The 18,348-nt window shown below is 41.6% G+C and overlaps 1 protein-coding gene across 3 annotated transcripts in view; it reads left to right on the top strand.

The window, feature by feature from the left end:
• The first annotated feature begins 333 nt into the window (after positions 1-333).
• Positions 334-18,348, top strand: part of LOC108788971 (hexokinase-2) — a 46,940-nt gene continuing 28,925 nt past the window's right edge. For 2 of the 3 annotated variants that reach the window (XM_018558883.1, XM_018558882.1), the window contains exons 1-2: positions 334-396; positions 15,210-15,372. In XM_018558883.1, coding sequence (XP_018414385.1) covers positions 334-396; positions 15,210-15,372 — 226 coding nt within the window. Of the gene's footprint in view, positions 397-14,344; positions 14,354-15,209; positions 15,373-18,348 lie in introns of those variants that run through there. The other variant, XM_018558884.1, reaches the window with a different exon arrangement.

Below are 18,348 nucleotides of genomic sequence, written 5' to 3'. Positions count from 1 at the left end.
TCGTCCCCTCCATATATCTCTTCTTCCTCCATTGCCCTGTACACGCCGGTCACATACATGACATTGACATGGCTGTGAGTCAGAGCAGAGAAATACGAGAAGAGGATGGTGGTGATGCGGAGAACGTGCTCTCGGCGGGGAACGGGTTAATCCGGGAGGCGGTGACGTCACTGGGGGCTTGGCAGGCAGACATCACTGAATGGAGCGCATTGTAACAGAGAAGACAAGTCAGAGAAAAAGCCGGCACAGCTACAGGAGGACATTACCAGAGACTGCACGGGGCAAAGTTTCATCGGGTGTGATCACAGGTGATCCGATTCATTCATTGTAGTCATGATAGCATCTCATCTGCTGGCATACTTCTTCACCGAGCTCAACCATGACCAAGTACAAAAGGTGAGTGAGTGAAAGCATGTACCTGACCCGTCCGAGGTCTCCCTCCATGTATATCTGTCGGTCTATATTCACTCTTCTGTGAATCGGAAGATACAGATCATATATCCCAGTTCTCTCTCTCTCAACTCAAAACCTCATACAGTAGTCTCTCTCTCTCTCATCTATCACCTATCTCTGTTTCCTATCTCCTTCCTCTGTCTTTCTTCTCCCCCTTTCTCCATCCTTCTCTCTCCTCAATCTATGCTTCTCTCCCCTCCTCTCCTTCACCTTTCTGTTATCATTCTCTCTCTCCTCTCTCCCTCCACCCTTCTCTTTCTGCCCCTTCTATCCTTCTTTTTTTTTTTCTCTTTCCCTCTCTCCTCTTCTCCCTCTCTCCTCTTCTCCCTCTCTCCTCTTCTTCTTCTCTATATCCTTCTCTTCCCCACTCTACCCTTCTCTCTTTCTCCCCCTTTCTCTTTCTCTCTCCCTCTCTGTTCTTCCCTCTCTCTCTCTCTCTCTCTCTCTATCCTTTTCTCCCCCCCGCCCCCTTTATCCTTCTCTCTCCCTCTATCTATCCTACTCTCCCCTCCTCTGTCCTTTTCTCTCTTTGCTCTTTTTTCCAATTTCACTCTTCTCCCCCTCTCTCTCTTTATCCTTCCCTCTCTCCTCTCTTCCCCCCTTCATCCTTCTCTCTCTCTCTCTCTCTCTCTTCTCCCCCCTCTCTCTAGGTTCATCTCTCCCCCTTTATCCTTCTCTCCTCCCTCTTCTTTCTCTTTCCTTCTCTCTCTCTCTTCCCCCTTTATCCTTCCCGCTCCCTCTATCACTCGCCTCCCCTTCTTTTTCCTTCATCTCCTCTCTTTTATTGAGTAGCAATTTCTTCATTTTATCTTACAACTGTTAAATTAATTTTAGTTTAATAAGTTAAAATAAAGTCTCAAAGGTTATGACTTATTCCAGTATACGATTTGTGTAAATGCCCTTTTTACAATAATGATGTATTCTGATCTGTTAGTACTATATTATAGTATTTTATAGTGAAAGTCGGGGACTGTAGACTCCCAGCCACTACGGGGCCACCTTGCTATGAAGCTGTTCCACGTGTCAGTCTGGGGACAGGAAGGGACAATCAGGTTAGCAGGGACCCACACGCTTCCCCTGGATAGTATGACATGGGGCAGCGAAATCCAGAGTATGAAATTCCAGGGAATTTCTTTGTGAGACTTAGACAGCCGGGACTTGGGGCTTGCCAGTAATTTTATGTTCGTCCTGTAATGTCATTTCTGTAACGTCTTTGCAGATGCTCCTCGGCATGATTACATCAGTCAGTAGGACAGTTTCGTGCCTCTTAGATATCTTTACAATGGCCACATGGAAAAGTGAGGCTGATCCATGCACTGAGAGAGCTGGAGTACTAGCTGAATACTCTACTAGTACTTGTACTCAAGGCTAACACTCGTCATATAGCAATACTCACACAGCAAGGTAGCATGTAGCATCGCAGCCATCTTTACCTTGGCTGCGACTTCCCCTATTATCACATGCTTTGTTTCATCCTCTCTAAATTACAGTCATGACAAAATGGAAAAGAAAAAGTCCAGCTGAAGCAGGAAGTTTGTTTTGCACTACGGAAACTGGATATGAGCGATCCTGATATCATTTATTCCCATGAACTATTGTCTGCATCAGAAGTTGCTGTAAAGCTGATCTTAATATCTTTGCCATTTCTTATATAGATGTTTCTTTGTAGCATAAGCACATCTGTGATTCTTACCAGTGGACTCTATTCATTTCTCCAGAGTATTGTAGCTGCAAGGTCATTGTGACATCTTTATTGGACCATTACACCTTGATGAGCTAGGTTCGGATCATGGGACTTGACGTGTTCACTTCTGTAACACTTCACGGGAAAGTAATCTCTGTCCAGTGGCTTGTCAGATATATGAAGTTCACATCGAGCTTTCATGTCTAGGCCATATAACAGGGTACAGAAATGGGAAGGGGGGTGGGGGGGGGCAAAGAATTAAGCTCTATTCCATAGCAGCCAGTTTCAAATTTGATTTCCACACTGCTGTTTCGGGGATTCAACCATGAACTTGATTGCTTGCTATTGAGTTTGGTTTCCATCAGGCACCTGTATTGCATTTTAGATGTGCTTTCATTATGTTACTAACAACATGCATCTTTCAAGTTCCCCATGATGTTCGTGTGTATTTTGTCTATCTCACTGCCCAGTTAAATTACTCCTATCTATGGTGCATTAATTTGGTTTGTTGGATGGCGGTCTGTGTTGAGGACTGATAATGAAAGTTGCTAGGGCATTTCTAGGAGAATTTCCATAGGGAGCTATGTCAGGGATGAGGATGCCTTTTAAATGGTTTAACCTTGAGGGCCGAGTGATGACCTTTCAAGCATAATAAAGCACAAAGAAGCTAGAAAAAGATTTATGGAAGCGGCATGTGTTATTAGGAGAGCAATTAAGCAGGCTATTTAATAGATGATTGGGTGTCCTTATATTGTACAACTCTCCATCTGCTGCGGAACTACAAGCTCCAGAAAGCCCTCTCAGCCAGACATAATGGGATTTGTATTTTGTTGCTGTAAGACTTATTGTAACAACAAAATATCCACAGTTAGGCCTGGTTTACACCTGGGCGTTTTGTAGCGCGTTCGAACGCTCTGCAAAACGCTCAAACACCGAAATCCCATTATTTCCTAAGGGTATGGTTCACACCTGGGCGTATTACAGGCCGTATGAACGCGCTACAAAACGCCCTACGCCCAAAGAAGTACAGGAGCGTCTTTGGGGCTTTTTTGTTGCGCGTTTCCATTGGGATACAGACAAGTAGCCCTCGGAAACGCGTGTTTGTCGCACGCTTTTTTACCTCGAATCGCAGTACAAACGCGCACCACGAAACGCGCGTCAAACGCGCATATTCAATACGCCTAGGTGTGAACCCAGCCTTATTGATTTCCAGGGACTGTCAAAGGTTTTTGTCCCAGTTCTTAGAACCGTCCAATGTTTTTTAGTACTAATCTTTGCAATTAAAATGATACCAGTGTTAAGTCTATGGAAAACTATTTTGGTCGTGGGTCTCTGAGGCATTTTTTTCTTGACCTTGCTGCCCTATTGCAAAGTTATGCATGGGACATTTTTATTCCACGTAATGGTGCTCTCTCTTATGTGAATAATGAATGAAAGGTCCAGAAGCAAGAGTAACATCTTTGTTGTAATGGTTGTTACTTTATTGGAATTGGAAAATCCTTTTCAGAAGCATCATTGTCGGGGTTTCAAAGGCACACAAGAAGCTGAAGAGTAATTCAACCAATGGAAGCAACATGGTATTGTTGTTGTACCCGGGCTTTGATAACATTTCAATGGCAAACAATATGTATTTTAAGATGTCCCCTGGGAGGCTTCTTTGGGACCTGTGTATCTACTAGGGAAGACCCTGGGGCATACTTAAAATACAGATAAGGTTATATCACCCTCCTACCCTAGGAACTTCTTGGAATTTGCTGGGAAATGTGGTAATCTGTGTTAAGACCTGTACAACTACTAGGAGAAGTCCCTGGGGCATACCCAAAATACAAATAGGGTTATATAACCTTGCTCTCCTAGGAACTTCTTAGAATCCACCAGAAAATGCAGGAATCTCTGTTGGGACCTGCCCATCTACTAAGAGTAGACTCTGGGTCATACCCAAAATATAGATAGGGTTATATCACTTTGGTAGCCTAGGAACTTCTTGGAATCCTGCAGGAAATGCAGGAATCTTTGTTAGGACCTGAGCCTCTACGGGGAGAAAACCCTGGGTCGTGCCCAAAATACAGATAGGGTTATATCACTAGCCTAGGAACTTATTGGAATCCACCACTAAATGAAGGAATCTGTGTTACTGTAAAAGGAAAGTATCGAACTTGCCTAAGTTGCACAAACCACACAAGATTAAAGTGCTGGAAATTACTGAAATTAAAAACTGGCCATAGCATGAGGCTTGTTCTTCATATGAGACATATCTGTGCAGTACAATTTTAGTTATGTCAGTTCAACAAGGGACCTTAGAAATTAATCTTTAAAAATTGGAAGTCGTGACAGATGTGATCACAATTGGATGGTGACATATCATGTTACAGTTTAGAGCAAAGTTTTGAAAACTGACCATCTGAAATTCCGGATTCCATGTTTGCAATGTCAGAAGTAGGTGCTTCAAATTCCTGCAAGGATAAGAAATGCAAATTGTAAACATTCCAACATTATCGCAACTACCTTCTAATGTAGAAGCTGTGTGATGCCCCCTGCCCACTGATCTCGTGCAGTTTGGTCAGAGGAAACGGAATTTCCTTGCTGGGAATTGAGTTGATTTATCTGCGATGACTCATTAAAACCTGTGCAAACAGTCTTTTGTCTACAAATAAAAACAATGCAGGAAGAGCTGCATCAGGAAAATGAATGACTTCTGCCAATTCTGGATGAGAAGTGGTTAAGCTGCCAATGTATAAGAGAGCTTGAGAAACTGGTTGGAGACCGATACCTAACTCTGGAAAGTAACCAAACTAGTTCATATTGTAATTCTAATTCCAAGCTTTTCCCCAAGGCAGGCATACAGAGTGGGAATGGAGAAAGTTGAATCCAATACACAACATCAAGCTTCTTGCACATCTTTGAGTTGTATGAAAACTAGAGCAGTGTTATAAAGGGTTGCTGTGGACACTCTTTATTCAGCTGCATTTGGAAATGAAGCAATGGATCTGATTTGTTTGGAGCAGATGCTAATTCCCAGCTCAGGAGGAATTTCCACTGAATTTCTTCAGAAGGCGCACTCAAGACAGCCAACATTCAATACGTGCCTGAATCCTAAGTGCCTGGCAGTAATGTTATGTTCATTCTGGTAATGTCATTTATGTAACGCCTTAGGCAGATGCAGTTCAGTATTTAATACATCAGTGCTTCAGCCTAGCACCACTTTTTGTTTAATCCATTTTTCATAGATCAGCAGCCCATGATACATACCTGCCTCAGAAGAAGCCTCTGATAGCAGCTACCATTCCCCTGACTCTCCAGCTCCATACTAATTACAGGACTGTGTCTTCACTAGCAATGGAGCTGAATAGGCTCATTCTTTATGCTCGGGGTAGGCAACCTTGGATATGGGGTTGCCTACCTTGCTCTATGCCCTTGGAACTAGAGTGTTGGTTTTGAGTCAGTGTATAGCCGCTTCTATCAGAGGCTTCAGGTATCTTGTTGTTAATTTAATTATTTTTGAAAAAGCTTACCACAGCCTGTAGGTTCCATATTCTCCATCACTGTGCCTTCTCTATAGATGAGGTCATATAGCAGATATTTGGAAGCAACTATACTCAAGCTGCAACCTCAGGATGCCCAGTTTAGCCTATTTTGGAGAGTTTGTTCTTGTTTAATATATGACATTTAGTCGACAGGAGAACTATACCGAGGTGCCCTTAGTGATGTGCCTTCAGATATTAGATATCTATCTATCTATCTATCTATCTATCTATCTATCTATCTATCTATCTATCTATCTATCTATCTATTTTTATTTCACTGTTAAGCTCATACAGGTATCTTTAGTGACCAAGCAAGCATGGTTGTTGCTTAAAACTGGTTACAATGTGCAACAATAATGGCCCAGCTACAGCTATAGAGAGCAGAGCAAAGCATGCTGGGTGGAGAGGTGCTGTACCTGGACGATCGGCCATGACAGAGCTGCGTTGGAGAGCAGCTGATGACTTGAACTTGAACGATTCCCTATGTTTTCACTACAACTAGTCATGTGACATCACTGATCAGATCATGTGACCAAGTGCATAGGATATATACGTGGGGACCTATCCCTGCGCACTGCAGCAATTACCATTGGGGGATGGGTGGTCTTCTATCTGCTTAGTGTGCTCTTCTTTATGGAAATTTTACTCAAAGGTCAAGTTGCAGCTGCGTCTGATGTGTTTTTTGTTCCTATGCCTCTGAAGCTGAATTAAACCTTTCTCATATTTATTCTCAATATAAATGTGAGTCCTCTATAGGCATGTCCATGGGGTTTTGCAATTGTCTATGGCAAGCAGCTCATAGTTGCCTAAAGTGTGCAGTAAAGCATCAAATCATCTCCTTTGCCAATAAAAACTTGTTCAACTATTGCTAGCTACGGAGACCAACAATGCCATATACAGCAGCTGCTGGATGGTCAATGGTCCATTCAACAGAATTCTATAAGGATGGTGAATTGCTCAGGCACACAGCCCCCACTGCATTATGTCCCTGCAGCATGCAGCTGATGTAAGGAGGTTGTAATTGTGTAGGCTCTAGAAAGGGATGACTTGGGGGGGGGGTCAAGCCTCTCTCTCAGCCTGTGATAGGACAACGGATGAAGCATGCCAACCTCTGCAAAATCCTATTCTAGTGCTGATGTGTACTTCTTGTGAATTGCGCCCGCATCCTTTGTAGAATGAATATAAAACACATGTGAATGGTTCTTTGCATCAATGGGTCTTCCTCTCAACCTTTTGTATTAGAAGCCCTTTGGCATATACAGTATAAATAACATCGTAGGTATTCATAAAATCTTTATTTTTCTTTTAAAATGCAGCAGAGCAAGCAGTCCAGACCTTTCATATTGACGAGAGTAATCAATCCAGTTGGTCTTACATTCTCCTATACAATCCTTTTAGATTGTAAGCTCCCTAACCATCTTGTCTTTAATTGAATTCTAACTGCAATGTCCTCCTTTTATTGTAAAGTGCTGTGCTTTACATGTTAGTAATATGCTGCACAAGTGCAGAAACACCGGTGGTCTTTGGCAGGTCTATGAGAAATGGCAGAGACCTGCAGTGTGTCTGTGCACGTGCAACACATCACTAAATGCCCCCTGGGATGTGTGATGTAGCCATCGTAGGAGGTGATGGGTGATTGAGTACGCCATCCTCTCCAAGGCAAGCTTACAGGAAGTAAATGTAAAAAAGAAAAACATTTAAATTATTTTTTTTTATTGTATAAGAGGGGTTAGGTGAAAAGATGTTAGTGTTTATGGGTGAAGATCCGCTTTAAGGTCCGAAGATCACTGCCTCAGGTTTCCCTTTTTCCCTTCTCTTCTGGGTTTCTCTAGGGCTACCCTTGTGTGCGCATTCCCAGGAGAGGGACCACGTGACTGTATTAGCATGAACAAGCAGCCAGAGAGGACTAGATGGGGGTGTACATGAGCGGTGGTGCATAAAATGATTGGATGAGTAGTTCCAAGGAGAGGGACTAGGGCACTTTCGGTGAAGCTGTAAGCGCACGCTCCATCACTGGAAGTTTGGGGAAGCAGAGTGCGGCAAACTGGAGGCTGCAAGATGAATCCATTTGAATGAATTTCAAAGTATTTGTTGCCCTTTTCAGAGGAAAACATATACACTAGATAGAATACATAAAGAGTGTCATAGCCACTCATTAGAAATCCGTCTCCCGCCTGTGCCACAAACAATTCATGTAACCATTGGTAAGGTGTATATGGATCTGCTGCAAAATGTTCTACGGCACAATACTAAAGCTGGCATTATGAAAGCAGAACATGTGACATTGAAGGCCGCACATCATTTACATTGTGTGCAATGTGCGCTACCTTATGCAACCTTTCTTAAGCAATTTCTTTCCCATCAGCCAGTTAATACCATATATTTATCATTTTATAGAGTACAACCTATACCGTACAAATAATAATTTGCTACAGCATCTTTTTCGATCAGAACATCAAAGGAACCGGATGGAAAATGTTCCGGTGAACAGTGACAGCCAATTGGCTGCGGTCCCTATGGATGCAGGAATCTGTTACATTTTTTTTGTTAAGACCGCAGGTTGAACAAAAAAAAATATAACAGTATATGGCCAGCTGTGCGATACAATTTACTTCAGCATGGAGGAGGTCTTAATCACATCCACTTTTCTGAGGGTAGGGACTGTGCAACTATGTAAAGCGCTGCATAAATTGTCGGCGCTATATAAATAACTGTAATAAATAAATAATGCCACAAAAATGCCGCAAATGCTTTATTAAATTGCTAAGCTGGTCTGGTCAGATTTAGTTATAGAGAAAACATGAGGCTTCAGTTGGGCATGGTCCGGTGTTTTTTCAGGCTTTTTTGGAGTGTTTGTACAGGCATTTTTGCACGTTTCTGATGATAATAATAATAATAATATTTTGAGCCAATGAAAAGCTACTTTTTAAGACAAAAAAAAAATGCATTTTCAGTTGCTCCCATTGAAGTCTATTGCCCCCAAAACACGCCGAGCTACAGGCGTATTGCTACAAGCGACAGAATGCTTACATGTGAACAGGGGCCATGGAAACCCATAGGGTTCCTCCTGTTGAGTGTTGTAGCGCTTAGGCTTTTGAGCTACAATTCTTCAAAACAATTCTTCCAACTTCTATGAAATTGGGAAAATATTTCCATTTTATTTACAAAATGACCCTCACTCTTATGAGAGGTAAAATGAAATGTTATTGATTTCCTGTTCTTTTTGGGAACAATGTTATTTTTGTTTCTCATTGCAGTGATATATGATTATGATATGTATAATATCATGAAGAACGTATTGTCGCAGATAACACGAACTGTAGATACAATGAACTGGCCGCTTGTCAGGAAGCTGCACCACATATCGCATTATCTAAAATAATACTTTCAGAGAACATTGTAAATATTAAATTCCAGTGACCTTAGATCAGAATTCTCATCATGAGTCAGAGGGTAGAGATGAGACATCCAAGTGCAATACGTGATACAATATACATTTACTGCAGCAACAGGAAGCTGTAGAGTAATTTATTTACATAGAGTCCTCTGTGCTACTGTAGACTTCTATTTAGGGTGGTGCCATGACCGTCCTGCGGGGTGGTGTCATAGCTGTCCTGCTGTCGTTATTTCACACTCCTGTAGCATCCTGTGAGCATGTTTCCTAATTCCTATTTCAAACACATGCAACCATATAAAGTATATCTAAAGCCAAACCTTTGTTTTTAGGAAGAGTTGGGCAATGTTGAAACTCCTGTGAGGTTTGAGGTGCTATTTCTCTATTTACCCCGATTGTCGCCAGGCCTCAAAGTGATAGGAATACAAAATGTTACTGAGGGGAATTCTTCAAATAGAGGCACCTGCTCCAATGACAGCTATCTAAAGCCTTAGGTTTTTTTTTGGTGTCTATGTCTTTTTTGAGAGATTTCCCTCACTTCCTGTCCTGGAAACACCACAGGAAGTTAAAGGAAGAGAAGGGAAATCCCCATTCACACCTGCGAATGCAGCCGGATCACAGAGTCTCATGTAGTTCTCGGTGGGACTCATGCTGCTGCGGAAGGCGCTATATAATACAATGGCAGCTGCCACCGCCTGCAGGGCTTGTTCACACCAATTGCAGTGCAATCCAGAGCGGTAGCTGCTGGAACGCACAGCAATCGATCACAAAACTTCCCCTTTCGTTTGGGGCAGGTGGGGCGTGGCGGTGCATTGAAATAAATGGCACTGCAGCCACACACCCCACCCCCCTCCCCTGCACCGCAGTGCGATCAGACGCGTGGCAAAACATTGCCTGGGTTCCAGTCCACTGCAAACACGCAAAAATTGAGCATGCAGCATTTTTTGCGTTTGCAGTGATTCGGAATAAAAGGCAATGTTTTGCCACGTGTCCGATCGCACTGCGTGGCTGCGGTGCCGTTGATTTCAATGCACCGCCACACGCCCCGTCCCACCCCAGAACTAAGGGGGAAGTTTGGTGAGCGATTGCTGTGCTTTCCAGCAGCTACCGCTCTGGAACGCACCGCAATTGGTGTGAATGGGTTCGCAGTTGTTCACATGTAAACACACAGGCTGTGATTACCTGCGGTATGATTGCGCCTGCGTGCAAACAGTCTGCGTTCACATACGGTCATCCACAGGCAATCACAGCCTATGCGATTACTTGCGAATGGCTTATGAACATCTGCGGGTGATGGTGGTTGCCATTGTAATATACAGCGCCTTTCGCTCGCAGCACATCCCATGAGTCTCAATGGGAAAATTGTGAGACTCTTTGCAAGTGTGAATGAGGCCTTAGAGGGGATTTCCCTTCTCTAACTTCCTGTTGTGTTTCCAGGGCAGGAAGTGAGGGGAATCTCTCAAAAGAGACAGAGCAAAATAAAACAAGCAATAGTAAATATGCTAGGGGCAATGATAGTGTGGTTTGTATTGCAATGATTGAAAAAACCTGACAGAGCTTTTATGTATTCCCGACTCAAGACATAACTAAAATGTTTTGGCTTCAGCTAAACTTTTAGATCCACCTCAGTCTGACAGAAAGCGCTTCCATTTATAGCAAAGTCTCAGCTTGACAATAGTCATCCCTTCCCGGTACCAAATATCACGCCTGACCCTCTAAGACAGTGTTGCGTCATGATATAATAATATCCAACATGTCCTTATACATGCCTTCTCCTAGTTTACCCTATATTAAAAAAATCGGAATAGAATTAATTGAACAGAACTCATAATATCTGTGAAACACGCAGCGTGTTACAAAGATCACTCCATGCAAGTCATATGCAAGTCCCCAACCTGTCCGTCTATCTCCCACACTGACTGCCTTTAGGCGATGCCTTGAGGCCCCGTTCACACTGAACGATTTATCGCGCGGTAATTCCCGCGATATCGCGGCTATTTACCGCGCGATATCGCTCACCAATGCTTGGCAATGGGGCAAAGGGTCCAGCTGTCGCGGGTCGTGCGTCGCTACAGCAGGACCCTTTTTGGAGCGGATTTTGCCGCGATTCTAGCTTGCTCAATGCAAGCATTTGCGCGATATCGCACAGTGTGAATGGGGCCTAAGACTCATCTCTTCAGGAAAGCCTATCCCACCTCAACCTAACCACTGAACAATAACTTTCCCAAACAATCATCCCCGCACAGCTACCTCCTCATGTATCACTTGCCCCTCCCTTTTAGATTGTAAGCCCTCAGGGGCAGGGCCCTCTTTACCATCTTGTCTTGAATTGTATTGTGATTGCAATGTCTTCCTTATATTGTAGAGCGCTGCGCAAACTATTGGCGCTATATAAATCCTGTATAATAATAATGTGTATATTCATGTATGTGTGTTAGGCAATGTCGGCACTCCAGCTGTTGTGGAACTTCAAGTCCCATGAGGCATTGCAAGACTGTGACAGCTACAGGCATGACTCCCAGAGGTGGAAGCATGACAGAATTTGTAGTTTAACCACAGTGCTGAGGTTGCCTACTGGTGTAAAGGATATCTAAAAACACATTTTCTTAGATTTGGATAGAGTCTATCTATCTATCTATCTATCTATCTATCTATCTATCTATCTATCTATCTATCTATCTCTCTCTCTCTCAACGTTACAGAGAACAGCTCTTTAAGGTTAACACGCCTCCAGCTTGTGAATTCCGAGAAACAGTTTGAGAATTTTCCTGGCCCCCCCTACACGTTAATTTCTTAGAGAAGAAACTAGACACCAAGGGTGGAGGAAGCTGACTCACACTAATCCATGCACGGTGACACCATGGTGCAGCCCCAGACATTATGAAAGCAGAACATGTGACATTGAAGAGAACGCACATCCTTTACCATAGGACTGACTTGTGTGCAATGTGCGATGCCTTACGCAACCTTTCTTAAGCAATTCCTTTCACATCATCCAGTTAATACCATATATTTATCATTTTATAGAGTACAACCTATACCGTACAAATAATAATTTGCAACAAATGTGTGATAAGACTAATATCTACACCCTGTATTTAACCACTTGCTGACCACGGCAATTTCTTACTCTTTGCAAACACATGATAAATCTGAAATTTAGGCTAGAAAACAGCTTCAAGCCCCCCAACAATTATATATTTTCTAAAAGCAGAGGCCTTGTAGAATAAAATAATGCTAGTTGCAATTTTTCATGTTGCACGGTATTTGCGTAAATGTTTATCAAACCAGAATTTGTAGAATAAAATACACTAAAATAGAATTTACTGCACAGAAACATAATATAATACCTAATTTGGGTAAAATATAAAACATGGGGTCACGCCGGGTAAATAGATACCAAACATGTCAAGCCTTAAAATGGCGTTCGCTGTGAAGCTGCAAAAAAAAACGACAATACCCAAAATTTCACATAGGGACAATTTAAAAGCTTTTACTGCTCATCAGTTTAGTGTTAACACTGATTGATGGCCCTAGAATGATTGTTCTCACGCTGACGTCTGCGGCCATATGTAACATGTGTAATGCAACTTTCGTTTTTACATGTAGGCAAGTGTTTGCGTATGTATGTGCGTGCATGTGGGGGAGCGGGGGACTCACACATTTTTTTATATGTTACTTTCATTGTTTAATTTTTTTAAACACTTTTTTTTTATTATATTTTTTTACACCTTTTTACATAAGGGGTTAACAAGAATGTAGATTGTAAGCTCTCATGAGCAGGGTCCTCTAATCCTTTTTTATGGTATTGTATTGTACTTGTACTGTCTTCCCATATGTTGTAAAGTGCTGTCCTATATAAATCCTGTATTATAATAATAATCACAACTGTAAATTTAAAGTGGATAGTGCTGTATTGTAAAATGTAACTTTTAAAGACTGCTGATGTATTAGAAACAAAATATTAGAAGGTTGATGTATAACCATTCCGCCCAGTGTATAGCTAGGTGAATGCCGTTTGCATGGCATTCCTGCCACTAGATGGAGCTAAGAAGCACAGGAATTTTCTTTGCTCCCTGGCTCTGTCTCCATCCAGTGTAGTTGTAATGTTGCAACCAATTGAATTGCAGTCAATTTTCTAATGTCCGATCAGCCAATGTGAACCTGGGTTCTTTCAGAGGTGTCTAGGGGTTCCTTGAGCTGTGGCTGATTGACCTCCCATCTGATGATACCTATATAGTTCTGAGACCAAAGCCACTTGGCAGAGACAGTGGCATGACACTGATGATCTTTTTAGCTGTCTGTAGGTGGCATTCTGACCAGCATTGTAAAGGGGAAAATTTTCCCACTGACCACCAATGAAAGGGGCATTTTCCCACTGACCACCAATGTAAGAGGCATTTTAACCACTGACCACCATTGTAAGGAGGACAACCTTTCCACTCACCACCAATGTGAGGGGTATTTTCCCACTGATCACCATTGTAAGGGGGGCAATCTTCCCACTTACCACCAGTGTAAGGGGAACAATCTTCCCATTGAACACTAATGTAAGGGACATGTTCCCACTGACCCCCAATTAATTGTTTTTAATAGGGGTTCCCCTAGACCTGGACATTTTTTCAAGGATTCCTCTATGGTGAAAAGAAAGAGAAAGGCTTTGTTAGAGAATGAAAGGAACAGCTGCTTTGGGAAGACAATTTAAGATACATTTATACGTACCTGTATATATTGTTGTAAGGTGTGGCATTTATAAAGCAAATATTTTATGATGACACAGCAGAGTACACATAATGTCACAGAACCAGTATGATTGCTGATTTAGCACTTCCTGAGGCTCTCAATTACATTAATGTTTAATGCTATTATGACAGTTCTTTATCACACTGTAGTTATATCTATTATAAAACATTTTTTTTAATATAAGTGGATTATCACAATCCTTTATGTTTGGCTGTACAACATCCTGCAAAAAAAGTTAAAGTACAGTTTTCAGTTATTGATTAGTTATGGGCCACAGTTTGTTTGTTATGGAGGAAACAGCTGAAGCTGAAAATTCTGAGTGACGTCACTTGTGTCTTTCTTTAACTACATAAGTACCAATTGCCAGGTTTAATAGGAGCAACAATGACAAGAAACAGCGAGCACACAAAACTTTCCAATTGAAAACAGTGCTTTTATTAGATCAGCCTTTCCCAACATTTTCACCCCTGAGGAACCTTTCAAATAATTGAATAATTGAAGCCCAGCTAAGAAGGATTATACCTACACATCAATGTGATTAATAAGCTGAAGAAAGTTTTAAGTAAAAGAATATGTAAATGTGGCAAAGCTTGGGTATTTGGCAAGCAGGGAGGATCATTTTGTTACCAATTGCCTACAAAATTATTTTCAGTAATATTCTTGAAATAAATAATAACTGTAGAAAAGGAAGGCAGGCACAAAAAAATGGCAGTGTCCTCCAACATTAGTTGTCAGTGTAGATGTGACCTCTTACATCGTAGTTAGAGGAAAATTGTCCTCTTGGCATGGTTGCCAGTGTAGGTGGGAGATCAATCCAACATTGCCTTGTGCTCAAGGAACCTCTAGCAACCTTAGGAGGAACTTTAGGTTCCACGGAACCCTAGTTGACAAACACTGTATTATATAATGAGTTATATATACCCAAATGCAGCAATGGCTATCAAAGCAGCAAATAGATTCTATCATTTTGGAATGTTTTGGGTCTTTATATAACCCTTTATCAAGCTTGAGTTCCAAAGAGCAAGCACAGGAGCTTTAGGAGCTATCTATATAAAGCAGGTATATGTATTCAGTTAAACGACCCCAATAGCAGCGTTATCTTGAGGAGGGGAGATTCATGCCCGCTGATAGATTACAGAGGTGTAATGGCCACTGGTTCAACCGCAATTAGAAAATATTGACCAAGCCTGTTAAAATCATTAATACTAGATTACGATCATCTAATATCTACAGGTACCTTCACTACAGGGTACCATCTGTGAAGGATTTAACCAGCCAGTCTGAGATCAATGAATTGTTAAAGCCAAAATAACCAAATAATGAATGGGGGGCAGTATAATATAATAGGTATTCTTTAGGTGCCTTACAATATCCCTTGCTTAGATTGGTGTTTTTTGTTGTCTCTCTGCAGGTGGACAAATACCTCTATCACATGCGCCTGTCCGATGAGACATTCCTGGAGATTTCAAACAGGTTCCACAAACAAATGGAGAAGGGACTTGGGGCAGAAACCAACCCCACCGCCTCTGTGAAGATGCTGCCAACATTTGTGCGATCTACACCAGATGGAACAGGTAGGATTAATAATGTGATCTAGATTCACGTTATATTGTACAGGATATCTATATAATATGGTGGCTAAAGCCAAGCATATCCATGTCCAGCTGAAATTAAACAGATCCGCAAGCCAAAGATATGAAAAAAGGGATCAGTTGACCATAACTGCTCAACCTGCTTCCCCTAGCTGCCTGGATCTGAAAAAACAGCTTCACTCCTGTGTTTTTGTGTGTGTAGGTTGTCTTCCAGATAGCCATTCCCAGGCTCAGAATGGAGATTTGGTAGCTCTGGCATCTCCATTAAGTCATATGTAACTTCCTGAGGGTTGCTATACTGCAGCCAGTGTGCACAACACAGGTATGGTTCCAGGGACTGTACTAGCTCCACATTGGTACCAATAAATGCATTCAGCAAATTGTTTGTTGCTGGGACCTTTATAGACATGCCATGACTGACTGTTCTTGGGGAAGAATTGATTTGCTGGGCTAGATTTTCCTAGGAGATCACTTCTTCTTCCAAAATCCCATACTCTGCCTCCATAAATATGTGTATGTAGATCAGATATTACTGAGTGAACAACTAACACTTTGGGGAAGTAAACTTATATTTGCTGCTCTGAGTAATAATAATAATAATTATTATTATTTAAGGACTAAGTCTTATTTTTTTCTTCTCTCATAGCACAAACACCTTACATAGTGTTTTAGAGAATAAGCATTTAGCATTGAGTGCCTGTCCCTGTGGAGCTGACCTTAGTACAGTCACATATTCTTGTGCCAGTTCAAGTAGAAACAAGTATCTGAACATAGTGCCAAATGAATCTATTGCTAGTTTTTTGTCTTCTTTACATAACAAAAGTCCATACAGGTAGTAACAAGCATGTGATATTATCTGTATGGACCTGTGTTTTAATGCTACACAGTACACATTTTAAGCTTCTAAAACTCAAGTTGTTTTCAGGGCCTTAAGCACTAGAGATACATTTCTACATGTTTATTAATCATAAAGAATAAATAAGCAGCAGACCTGCCCGAGCATGGAATTTTGGCATCTGTTATAGTTATGCAACAAATGGGAGGTCTTTGGGCAGACATTGCTTTAAACATGTCTCTGTAGTGGGACAATGTGCTAACAGTGCTGAGGAAAACTTCTAACACATTATCGTCCATATATATGGCAGAGGGAGATGTGTATCACAGCAAGAGTGTAAGACTGTCCACACACATTACAATCTGATTGTAATGATCCCTAAGGAGGACCTGAAAGAGTGCAACTGACTAGTCACCAGTATTGCCTGTAGGGTCCCTGCAGCTGATCTTTTCCCTATTACTAGATCACCATTTTCTGCACTGTGCCTATGTGTTGAAGTGGCCTTTACTAAGGAGCAGGGCTTTACTTACTCATTGCAGATCTGCCCCCCAATTACTTGGGATCGGCTAACCTGGTGGAAGAATGATCTAGACATAGCAGAAATGTGTTCAAAAATCACAGATGCACAGAATGAAGCAGAAGCAGGGAGATCCTTGCACTGCAGGTTCTCAGGTACAGCTTTGTCACCAGCAAGTAGAACAGTGAGCAGAACACTAGTGACATCACCAAATCTCAGGAGATTGGCAGTCAAGGGCAGTAGTCTCTCTCTCTCTCTCTCTCTGGCTGTAGGCACAGGAATGCCTAGAGCCTACGAATAGAGATTTGTAGATTAACCACAATGGAGCTCTACATTTGACACAACCTTCCTGCGTAAGGCTTCATTCACATATAGCGTTTGCATTTCACACGCGGTTTTCCGTGCGGTCTTCGCAAACGCTATATGTGAAACAAGTGCACGGATCCCGCTTGTTTGCGGCCATTATATAGCTGCGAAAGTGCGGAATCCGCCGAATTATCTTGCTTGCACTATTTTGGGGACTGCGCGATTTCATACCCTGCGGTCTCCGCAAAAGTTTGAACAATGCACATTGAAGTGCATTGCTTTTTCTGTGTGAAGAGGCTCCGCACGTATTCATACAGCCAAATACGCGCGGGCAGCCGCCCTAGTGTGAATGGAGCCTAAAGGAAGAGGAAATATGGGGGCTGCCATTGTTTATCTCCTCCTTGAAAAATGCTAATTTCCAGGATATTGTGTTAAATCTCTGTCCTCGACCTGCATGCTTGGTTGAGGACAGTAAAAGATCTGAACCCATGGGATGAACATGACGGTCAGGCAAATAGCATTTTCAGAAGAAGGTTATCAATGGCAACTTCCATTTTATTCTCAATACATGTTTCTTTTAACAGCTGTTGAGATCAGCCACATACACAATGCAATGTTTTCAGTGAGTCGTAGGAGTGAGAAGAAGCATTAAAGCTGACTATATAAAAATATATAGCCCCAGAGACAGCTACCGTACTCTATTTGTAAGGTAAATGCCTAGGTGCACATCTACAAAAATATCCATACAAATCCAAAGCAAATATAGAGGCACTCACAGGTTTTGCAGCGGAGATAAATCAAAGCACCAGAATTTTATTGTCAATGTTTGTAGAAATGTTGACAATAGAACGCTGATGCTTTGATTCATCTCTGCTGCAAGGCCCGTGAATGCCTCTATATCTACCTTGGGTTTGTTTGTGTGTGTGTGATATATATATATATATATATCAACATGTTTTAAAAAACACAATTTTAAATTGCTGGTAGGGAGGTAATCTACAATGAAATCTGTGTCCTGTAAAAAAGGGAAAACACCTAAAACAATCAGAAATCATTTTTTCTACAAGTAATCTTCTACAATTTCATTGTAAATAAAGAAGAGATATTGAACCTCAAAATGCACATCTGTAACCAATATATAAGGACTTAGCCTGGTACATAACCTATTTATTGGGTCATGAAACTCCTATTCAAGACTGTCTTAAAAACTAAAAAAAAAAATGTATAAAAATATGAATTAAAAAAAAGTAACAATGAACAACTAGTAATGTTGCATCGGACTTTGTATAAAGATGGCCAT

This window comes from Nanorana parkeri, unplaced genomic scaffold, assembly GCF_000935625.1.
Source record: "Nanorana parkeri isolate BGI_ZX_2015 unplaced genomic scaffold, ASM93562v1 scaffold365, whole genome shotgun sequence".
NCBI lineage: Eukaryota > Metazoa > Chordata > Amphibia > Anura > Dicroglossidae > Nanorana > Nanorana parkeri.
The sequence above is the reverse complement of the archived record's forward strand: the minus strand, read 5'-3'. Positions and strand labels throughout refer to the sequence as shown.